Raw genomic sequence first — 10,776 nt, 5'->3', positions numbered from 1 at the left:
ACCCACCAACTCGCCTAGCTAATTTTTGTATTTTTAGTAGAGATGGGGTTTCTCCATGTTGGCCAGGCTGGTCTCAAACTCCTGACCTCAAGTGATCCGCCCACCTCGCCCTCCCAAAATGCTGGGATTACAAGCATGAACCACTGTAACCGGCCATGTTCTGCACATCAAAACACTTTCACTGAATGTAGATGCCATTACATTCTATTATGTTACAAAGCAAAAGGGAGCTTCACAAACATTGTTCTATTATGTATCAACTGAAAAAAAAAAACATATATTCCAGAAAAAGGTTTTGAAGACACATGGGAGTGGAATGTGCCTGCATTAAGAGCAGAGCTTTTACAGGACCACCCGTCTGCAGCCAGCTCCCAAGCACCACTGAAAACAGCTGCTACACTTAGAACGACAAGATAGTCTTGTTAATGATTTCTCTGGACTCTCGAATGTCATCCTCCTTGACTACTAGCAGAGGCGAAACCTCATGATGTCATCATGGATTGGCTTGGCCAGAAGTCCACAATCTCGAAGTCGTAGACATACCTTCCAAGCATCACAACCTTTGTTGTCTTGAATAACAATTGCATTTAAAATTCTTTTCCTCCTGGGCACAGTAGCTCATGCCTGTAATCCCAACATTTTGGTAGGCTGAGGCAGGTGCATTACCTGAGGTCAGGAGTTCAAGACCAGCTTGGCCAACATGGCGAAACCCCGTCTCTACTAAAAATACAAAAATTAGCTGGGCATAGGGGTACATGCCTGTAATCCCAGCTACTCAGGAGGCTGAGGCAGGAGAATCGCTTGAATCCAGGAGGCAGAGGCTGCAGTGAGCCAAGATCGCACCATTGCACTCCAGCCTGGGTAACCAGAGTGAACCTCTGACTCAAAAAAATAACTAAATGAATAAATAAAGCAATCATTTTCCTCTTACGGCAGTTACAGCATCAGAAGGTAGCTTCATGGGTTCATTTCTCAAGATAATATCCATTTTTTTCTGCATTTTCAGCACGGTTTTCTTCTTCTAAAACCTCAAGGGCTGCAATGGCCACTCAGCAGCCTAGTGTATTGCCACCATATGTGTAACCATGTTCTCCTGGTTTAATGGTCAGTATTATGCCATTGTCCCACAGCACCGCAGTCACAGAGTATCAACCCCTAGAAAGGGCCTTTCCAAGGAAGACTATATCAGGTCTGACATTTTCATGATCAATAGCCAGCCATCTACCATTTTTGGCCAGTCCTATCTGTATTTCATCAGCAATGAACAGTACCAAGCTGGGAACATGAGATGGGACGAGGGTAGGTAAAAATACCACAAAGCTTATTGTTCTTATAGAGTTTCAACTGGTCTTTCTTTCTTCTTTCTTTCTTTCCTTCTTTCTTTCCTTTTTTCTTTCTCTCTCTCCCCTTCTTTCTTTCTTTCTTTCTTTCTTTCTTTCTTTCTTTCTTTCTTTCTTTCTTTCTTTCTTTCTTTCTTTCTTTCTTTCTTCCATTTATTTATTTATTTGACAATCTTGCTCTGTCGCCCAAGCTGGAGTGCAGTGGTATGATGTCAGCTCTATGCAACCTCTGCTTCCCGGGTTCAAATCATTGAGTGAGCCCAGGAGGTCAAGACCAGCCTGGGAAATATAGCAAAAGGCAAGGTGGTGCATGCCTGTAGTCCCAAAGCCAAGGCGGGAGTATTGCTTGAGCCCAGGAGGTCAAGACCAACTTGTCAACATAGCAAAACCATCTCTACTAAAAAACAAAAATAAAAATATTAGTGGGGGCGGAGTGGTGCATGCCCGTACTCCTGAGATCAAGGTGGGAGGATTGGCCAATGTGCTGGGATTACAGGCATGAACCACCACTCCTGGCGGATTGTTACATCTTGAAATGCCCCACATTCTAAGTGTTGGTGGGCTCTTTTAGTCTCAGAAATTCTAGCTCTCTTCATTCTAATAATTTACAAATCACCCAGTAATAGCCTCTAAATCCATTCATAGTAGTCATGCTCAATTCTCTTCAACAGAACAGAACCCCCCATCCTTCTGCCTGATCAGATCCATCACCAGAGAGACCATGTTATCTCTGGGACTCACTTCCCTTCCTTTATTTATTGAGTGGCAGGGTCAGAACGTCCCCACTCAATACAATTGCACAGTCACATCCCTGCCTCCACAACAAGGGTCTGCACAGCACAGCTTTCAGGGTAAGCCTAGCTCTAGGGAAACTACTAACAAGAGTAGCCAACCTCCTCCTAAAGGCTCAAGGCTGCTTCGCCCATAGGAAACCTGTTATCCCCAATCAATGCTTCTCCCAGAGACCCCTGGTTCCCTGTTTTCATCTGACTTCTCCCCTTACTCACGGACAGATAAGCCCCGGATGGAGAAATGCAGCACCTGATTCCAGGTGACTGAGTGTGACCGGCCTTTACAGATTTCTCCCTACACAGGACCAAAGGTCCTGCAGCTGGAAAGACTCAGGCAGTTTCTCTTGCAGGTCAGACTGGTCCCGGTGGCATGAACAGAGATGAAGACTGTGCAAAGAGAGCTAGGGATGATGCTCAAACACCAGAGAAGATACAAAAGGTGACCTGGAGGGGGCAGAGTAGTGACCCAGGGGACAGTGTGGGGTGACCAGTTTTCTGAGGAGGGGTGAACAGAGATACTGGAGACAAGGAGCAGGGTCTCAGGGAGATCTGGAGCCTTTGGAGCCCCCTACCCTCACTCTGTCATCACCTAGCATCCTGGAGACAAGTCTGTGACCTTGCACTTCATTTGGTGACTCTCAGTCCATTCTGGAAGGTGGGAAGAGAGCCAGTCAGCAGTATTAAAGCCCTACTGTGTGGCAGGAAAGAAGCTAGGGTGGGTCCCCGATGTTGTCTCAGTTAGCCATGGCATCAACCAGGACGGATTATCATCTCCACTTCCCAGATCCAGCACACAGGAAGCGGCTCCAGCTGAATGGCAGACATGCCTAGCTGAGTCACTGCCAGAATTCCTTTTTTTTTTTTTTTTCTAGGCCTTTGATGATATTGCCAAATACTTCCCTAAGAAAGAGTGGGAAAAGATGAAAACCTCAGAGAAAATCATCTATGTGTATATGAAGAGAAAGTATGAGGCCATGACTAAACTAGGTAACAGAAAGTTCTAGGTACGACAAGTCTGGGGACACATGAGCATCCCTTTTTCTGCTTTGGCTACTTCTTAGGCTGCAGAAAGTACCCCACATTTTCCTTTGTTCAGGGAAAAGTCACAAGGCAGCTTCTGGGTGTTCTGCTCTTCTGTATCCTGTCAGGGCTGAGGGCAGGGGCTGGCCACAGTGGAGCTCGTACCTAGATCCTGCATGTTTCTCTCCCATAGACGTCTGTTCTGATGAGCCCAACCGTCTCTGTGGCATCCCGGCACCCCCCACTGCTCCCCACCCCCACCGTCCTTCTCTCGGTTTGTCTCTCTCTTTTTTTTTTTTTTTTTTTTTGAGTCAGAGTCTCACTCTGTCACCTAGCCTAGAGTGCAGTAGTGCAATCATAGCTCACTGCAGCCTTGAATTCCTGGCCTCAAGTAATCCTCCCACCTCAGCCTCCCAAAGTGCTGGTACTATAGACGTGAGCCACCATTCCAGGCCTAAGCTTCTCTCTTAAGCAGTAAACACTTTGCTTCTTTCTACATTTCAAGGTCACCCTCCCACCTTTCATGCGTAATAAACGGGCCACAGACTTCCAGGGGAATGATTCTGATAATGACTGTAACCGTGGGAATCAGGGTGAGTAGATGGGAAGGGGCTGGAAAGGCTCTCCTCAAGCCCAGCAGCTTTTCAGCTCAGCTACCTGGGAAAGATCCTCAGGCGTTTGTTCCCTTATACACATCAGGGCTGAGTGAAAAAAAAAATGCATACAGAAAGTTAACTACAGAGGCTATTCATATAAAATTTTAAAACATGCAAAATAAGAATATATATTTTTTGGAAAATAAGTAAATGGTAAATGTATAGAAACATGAATGTGAATAAAAAGTCATCAAGTTAAGGTGACTGGCTGTAAGTGGAGGAGGGAGGGCAGCGATTGGTGAGTGCTGCACAGATAGCTACAGCCGTGACTTCTTGATAGTGTGTTTTGTTTGTTTTTGTTTTCGAGATGGAGTTTAGCTCTTGTCGCCCAGGTTGGAGTGCAATAAGGCAATCTCAGCTCACTCCAACTTTCACCTGCTGGGTTCAAGTGATTCTCCTGCCTCAGCCTCCCAAGTAGCTGGAGTTATAGGTATGCGCCCCCACACCCAGCTGATTTTTTAATTTTTGATAGAGATGGGGTTTCACCATGTTGGCCAGGCTGGTCTCAAACTTCCTGACCTCAGGTGATCCACCCGCCTCAGCCTCTTAAAGTGCTGGGATTACAAGTGTGAGCTACCACACCCGGCCTGTTTGTAGTATTTCTAATATTCTGAATAAATAAATCAGACCTAACATAGCTGTGTAGTAATGTTGAGACCCGACTGAACTCAATATTATTCCCTATACTTTTCTGTGTGTTTGAAATATTTCTTTTTTAAAGGATGTATTGTTCTTCTAAGCACTGTTAATGAATCAAAGGATAGTTAAGAAAGTGTTACAAGTGAAAAAAAAAAAAAAGAAAGAAACTATTAAAACTATAGATCCGCCAAAATCTTCCAGAGTTTGTCTCATTAACAGCATGTAGGTATTGGATAAGTATCTTAGGAGTGAGGGTGATGACCCATTAGGTAATAAAGATAGCTGTTTTTCTGTATGTTGTTAAAACCAAATAGTCTCATTCCCAACCAACCCCGATTCTCCGTGATGAGCTTGGAAGAGAGTTTGAAAGAGTGATCCCTCATCCAACACACAGAGAGCTTTCCCACTTCTCAGAGAGCAGAGATAACATAGGGTGAAAAAAAGACAGGTTACTGGGTAGAGAGCTTTGTACATTTCAGGAATATAAAGAAGGACGTATGTGTTTACTGGCCCTTCTGCTCTGGCAACACAATTATAAGACAAGGTCAGAATATCCAAACCGTCTCCAATAGACCTATTACTCCCCAACTAAACAGGCCAGGTTCTACCATCTCCCACCATCACTATAAGAGATCTGAAAATCCAGTGCTTGAGTATCTGCCAAGTTTTTGACATTAAAGGAGTGTCTTTATACTGAAAATATTTCAGAGCCACTGGAATAAATCATCCATGGTTCATCACACATTTAACAGCTTAATTCACATACCATAAGATTCACCCATTTCAAGTGTACAATGATTTTCAGTTATTGTACATCTTGAGTGCATAGAGTTCAGATTCCCAAACAATCAACTTAATTATTTGTGCAAAAGTAGAAGATATGTAATGATATAAGTTGAGACTGTGATGGGGTTTAACCCCCATTTGATAAACCATGAGATAGAAAAGTCTGAATTGATGCCACAGACAAATGCACCAACCATGACTAAACATAATTCAGAAGCAAATCTCAACTCCTTAACAGTGAGTGGACTCATAACCCTCCGCTGCAGAATGCCCTCATGCCACAGAAGTCTCTCTAGAGTTTGGAAATCTTTACCAACAAAGAAAAATTCTGATGTATTCTCTTTCAGTTGAACGTCCTCAGATGACTTCCGGCAGGCTCCAGGGAATCTTCCCGAAGGTGAGCATCTCTCAAATCTAAAGGACCAGAGAACCTTTGTCCCTTCATGGATGTGAACACTGGTAAGAGTGGGAGAATATAAAAAATGCCCTCATTGCCTCCTTCTCCCCATGTCTATCACAGCAACTGATGTAGCATCGACAGCTTGATAATACTAAGAGTTGTGATCCTTAATACTTACTTTTGTTTTCATAGTGATGCCAGATACTATTTTAAGCAGTTCACATGGATTAATTTATTTAATCCTTAAAAAGATCTCTATGACACTGTTTCTATTATTATCTCCAAATAATAATGAGTCATACACTTCGGTTGTCATCCATACAAAAGCCATGTGACTTGGCGCAAATCTTCTAAGTTCTCTGAGCTCCAGATTCCTGGTGCATGCAATAGAAGCAAAGAATCATAGTTCATGTTATAGATCCTAGTTGTCAGCAACATAATAATAAAATGAGGCTATCGGGGTACAGAGATGTTAAAGAATTTCCTGGGGCACAGTGGCAGTGGTAGTTTAATACAGAACTCCAAGCCATTTAAAGCTCATTCATGTTTGCATTTGTTTATGAAGTTCAGATGTTGCTCACTAGGGCTTTACCCCATAGGGCCTGCTGGTGCTTCCATTGAGACACCCACTCTCGCAACAGGAAGGACCAGCTGGCCTTTGCTCTGTAACTGGGGCCACTCACATGGCCTAAGAGTCCCTTTGACTGTTGATCCCTCCCTACTGTGAGCTCCTTGAGGGCTTGTCTGCACCTGGGGCATCTGGGAAGCCCTAGTCCCAGTCCAGGGGATCCCTCGGAGGCCCCTGAATGATTGATCCCACAAGTGCAGATTCAAGTCTGGTTTAGAGGGTAAAGGGATCTGGGAGTTGGGTTGCCAGTGTGGAGACCAAATTCAAAGAAGGATCCAGAAAGCTATTAATTGTTATTATTATGACATTTAAACAGTGTTTACAAGCTCAGAGAGTACTTTCCCTTAGCCTATTTTACATGTATTGTTCACTATTTCATAAGTGAGGGAGCTGAATAAAAAGTAGCTTAAGGACTGGACGCGGTGGCTCACGATTGTAATCCCAGCACTTTAGGAGGCCGAGGCAGACAGATCACGAGGTCAAGTGATCGAGACCATCCTGACCAACATGGTGAAACCTCGTCTCTACTAAAAATACAAAACTTAGCAGGCTGTGGTAGCACCTGCCTCTAGTCCCAGATACTCTGGAGGCTGTGGCAGGCTTAAACATGGGAGCCGGATGTTGCAGGGAGCCGAGATCATGCCACTGCACTCAAGCCTGGTGACAGAGCGAGACTCTGTCTCAAAAAAAAAAAAAAAAAAAAAAAAGGTAGCGTAAGACTGTTGGTCAGTGACACATCCCAATGCAAGCAGAATTGGTATGGGTACCACCTCACTGAATTCCACATTCAATGTTGGTGCCTCGGTAGGGTGGTATGCCATATCTGGTACTGCTTTCTTTGCTGCCTAGATTAATTTCAGGAAATCATTTCTTTCCCTCTCACTTCCCTTTATTCATCTCCCCACACCATCTTTCTCAGCAGTGTTTTGTTGCCTCTCTATGTTTTTACATTTACTCTCCCAGCAGCTTTCTAAAAGCTTATATGGGATCCCTTGTATTTTATTGAAGCTGTTCCCTGTGTAGACCTTGTGAATTCTTAGAATGCTATTTTTCTCCAAATCTTCTGTATACCAAACTCTCAATTACATGGAGATTTTTGCTGTTTGCAAAATGCCAGTCTTAAAAGAGTGTGAAGATAAGCATTCTAGCCCTGGAAACCCCATTCACTTAGGCTATTCATTTCCCTTCTAATCTCCCAGGTTTTTCCTAATTTAGGCAAGTGTGACTCTCCCAGCATTGTTGAGAACATTGATTAAGGTAATGCATGTGAAGACACTTTGTAAGCTCTAAAGCACTATAGAAATGTCACTGATACTGTTTATCTGTGACCTTCACATTATAAAGATCATGCCCAAGAAGCCAGCAGAGGAAGGAAATTATTGGAAGGGAGTGCCAGAAGCATCTGGCCCACAAAACCATGGGAAACAGCTGTGCCCCCCGGGAAAACCAAATACCTCTGAGAAGATTAACAAGAGATCTGGTAAGAGGAAACAGTTCGGGAACAACCCCTCTGGCTTCCCTGGCTATGTTCAGGTGTGGGGACTGGGTGTGTGGCATGGATCCCAGACAAGCCTGGGTCCAGGCTGGGCTGAGGAGCTCACCCAGCTCCAGATGAGACGTTAGACATGACTTCCAGAGACACAGACTGGAGTTGTCATCCATATTAAAAAACCGCGTGACTTGGGGCAAGTCTTCCAAATTTTCTCAATTTCAGACTCCTAGTCCGTAAGATGGAAATAAAGAGTCAGAGTTCATAAATGGTTTGGAGGAGTTAAATTAAATCTAGAAGGCCAGATGACATGAAAGGTGCTCAAGCAATTCTATCTGTGATAACCTGGGATCATATCTTACTCAGCTCAATGCCTGATACGCAGTACATGTGTACTTCAGAGATATTGCAGGTTCAGTTTCAGATCACTGCGATAAAGAGAGTCACACACACATATTTTTTTATTTCGTAGTGCATAAAATCACGTTTTCACTATACTGTAGTCTACTAAGTGTGCCGTAGCATTATGTCTAAAAATGTACATACCTTAATTTTAAAACAATTCATTGTTAAAAATGCTAACAATCTTCTGAGCCTTCAGTGAGCCACACTCTTTTTGCTGGTGGAGGGAGGGTCTTGCTGGTGGAGGGAGGTGTTGATGGCTGCTGGCTGATCAAGGTGGTGGTTGCTGAAGGGTGGAGTGGCTGTGGCAGTTTCTTAAAAGAAGACGACAATGAAATTTGCCACATCAATTAGCTCTCCCTTTCATGAAAGATTTCTCTGTAGTATGTGATGCTATTGGATAGCATTTTACCCACAGTAGAACTTCTTCAAAGTTGGAGTCAATCCTCTCTAGCTATGAAAGTCCTAGATGGCATCTCATCCAATAGAAGGCTAGTTTATTTGTATTGAAAATCTGCTGCTTAGTGTAGCCACCTCCATCAGTGATCTTAGCTAGATCTTCTGGATATCTTGCTTCAGCTTCCGCATCAGGGTTTGCTGCTTCACCTTGCACTTTTATGTTATGGAGACGGCTTCTTTCCTTAAACCTCATGAACCAACCTCTGCTAGCTTCACACCTTTCTTCTGCAGCTTCTTCACCTCTCTCAGCTTTCACGGACTTGAAGAGCATTCTGGTCTTGCTCTGGATTAGACTTTGGCTTAAGGGAATGTTGTGGCTGGTTTCATCTTGTGTCCAGACCACACACACTTTCTCTATGTGAGCAGTAAGGCAGTTTTGCTTTCCTCTTCTTGTGTTCACTGGAGTATTAGTATTATTATTTTCTTCAAGAACTTTTCCTTTGCATTCACGGCTTGGCTGTTTGGTGCAAGAGGCGGAGCTTTCAGCCTGTCTTGGCTTTCCGCATGCCTTCCTCACTCAGCTTAGCCATTTCTAGCTTCTGATTTAAAGTGAGAGACATGCGACTCTTCCTTTCATTTGAACACTTAGTGGCCATTGTAGGGTTGTTCACTGTCCTAATTTCAGTATTGCTGTGTCTCAGGAAATAGGGAGGCCCAAGAAAAGGAAGAGAGGCAGGGAAGAGCTCATCCGTGGAGCAGTCAGAACACACATAACATTCATCTATTAAGTTTGTCATCGTCTATGGGTGCAGTTCTTGTTACCCCCAAAACGATTTCACACAACAGGGTGATTATAGTCAATAATAACTTAATTGTACATTTAAAAAAAAACTAAAAGAGTGTAATTGGATTGTTTGTAACACAAGGATAAATGGTTGAGGGCATGGAGACCCTATTTGCCATGATGTGATTATTACGCATGGCATGCCTGTGTCAAAGCATCTCACGTACCCCATAAGAATATACACCTACTGTGGAACCACAAAATAAAAAACAAAAATTACTTTAAAACACTAAAGAACAACAAAACAAGTGCAGTCATAATATCAAAGCTCACTGATAACAGATCACCATAACAGATATAATAATAATGGAAAAGTGTAAAATTGATGAGAATTTCCAAAAAAAAAAATTGCAGCATATGCGAAGCACTATGAAAATGCGGTGCCATAAAACAAGGTATGACTGCATGCCCTTAAATACGTGCTGAATGAAAGGAAGAATGGGTGAATGTTCCCGTAAGTGAAGATGTTGGGAATCTAAACCTGACAACGGAAGGAGGCAGAAACTAAAATTTTCATTGGCATTTGGCCTGTATTGGTGTGGGTCTAAGCTGTCAGCCTCTGTAAGCCAGCGAATGTGAAAAACTGGATGAAGAAGGCCCATGGGCACTTGGGACTGGGGAGGCATCTCCCTTTTTGGAGAAAACAGAGCCTAACACTCTCCAGCCTACCCAACCCTCATCTTCCAACTCTTCTCCATCATAGGACCCAAAAGGGGGAAACATGCCTGGACCCACAGACTGCGTGAGAGAAAGCAGCTGGTGATTTATGAAGAGATCAGCGACCCTGAGGAAGATGAAGAGTAACTCCATAAGTGAACCTTCGGCTCATCCCCCACATCCCTGCAGATGTGCTATTCTGTTATGGTACTGGTATCCCATCTTGTCACTTGTTCACCAAATCATTCCCTTCTCATAATTTTCTAGGGTACAGCATTGAGGCTGAATGAAGAGATTTCTCATACTCTTTCTTTTTCTTTTGTTTTGAGAGGGAGTCTTGCTCTGTTGCCTAGGCTGGAGTGTAGTGGCATGATCTGGGCTCACTGCAACCTCCAGCTCCCGGGTTCAAATGATTCTCCTGCCTCAGTCTCCTGAGTAACTGGGATTACAGGTGTGCACCACCACACCAGGCTAATTTTTAGATTTTTAGTAGAGACGGGGTTTCACCATGTTAGTCAGGCTGTTCTTGAACTACTGAGCTTGTGAGCCACCCACCTCTGCCTCCCAAAGTGCTGGGTTTACAGGCATGAGTCACCATGCCCGGGTGATTTCCCATGCTCTTTCTACTCCCTGCACTGTATATCCAGAGATGCTCCCTACCCAGGATGCTGTGGGCTCCCAAACTCCAGGTCAGCCCTGATATGTGGGCCACACCTTCCTCTAGC

General features: G+C 43.9%; 1 protein-coding gene and 1 pseudogene across 5 annotated transcripts; one reads left to right on the top strand and one right to left on the bottom strand.

The window, feature by feature from the left end:
• Window positions 1-400: 400 nt before the first annotated feature.
• Window positions 401-2,326, bottom strand: LOC102118841 (ornithine aminotransferase, mitochondrial-like; annotated as a pseudogene).
• Window positions 2,327-2,501: 175 nt separating this feature from the next.
• On the top strand, window positions 2,502-10,198 carry LOC102119223 (protein SSX3). Of its 5 annotated transcripts, none has more exons than XM_005593446.3 (7): window positions 2,502-2,570; window positions 3,004-3,119; window positions 3,650-3,744; window positions 5,580-5,629; window positions 7,605-7,740; window positions 9,252-9,356; window positions 10,098-10,198. In XM_005593446.3, exons 1-7 carry the CDS (start codon window positions 2,502-2,504, stop codon window positions 10,196-10,198), a joined length of 672 nt encoding a protein of 223 aa, XP_005593503.3. The 5 variants fall into 5 exon arrangements, with proteins under 5 accessions (XP_005593503.3, XP_005593501.3, XP_005593502.3 ...); XM_005593444.3 differs by lacking the exon at window positions 9,252-9,356 and adding an exon at window positions 2,740-2,846 and having other exon boundaries at window positions 2,502-2,589; XM_005593445.3 differs by having other exon boundaries at window positions 9,252-9,397; window positions 10,098-10,157.
• The last annotated feature ends 578 nt before the right edge of the window (window positions 10,199-10,776 follow it).

This window comes from Macaca fascicularis, chromosome X, assembly GCF_037993035.2.
Source record: "Macaca fascicularis isolate 582-1 chromosome X, T2T-MFA8v1.1".
Lineage (NCBI taxonomy): Eukaryota > Metazoa > Chordata > Mammalia > Primates > Cercopithecidae > Macaca > Macaca fascicularis.
The sequence above is the reverse complement of the archived record's forward strand: the minus strand, read 5'-3'. Positions and strand labels throughout refer to the sequence as shown.

Excerpts from the sequence above, each read along its gene's own strand:
- LOC102119223 (XM_005593444.3), top strand. The coding sequence starts at position 2,502 with ATGAACAGAGATGAAGACTGTGCAAAGAGAGCTAGGGATGATGCTCAA. Across the intron at positions 2,590-2,739 it reads GGTGACCTGGAGGGGGCAGA|TCTGTGACCTTGCACTTCAT; the intron begins GTAGTGACCCAG and ends CCTGGAGACAAG. Across the intron at positions 3,745-5,579 it reads CTGTAACCGTGGGAATCAGG|TTGAACGTCCTCAGATGACT; the intron begins GTGAGTAGATGG and ends ATTCTCTTTCAG.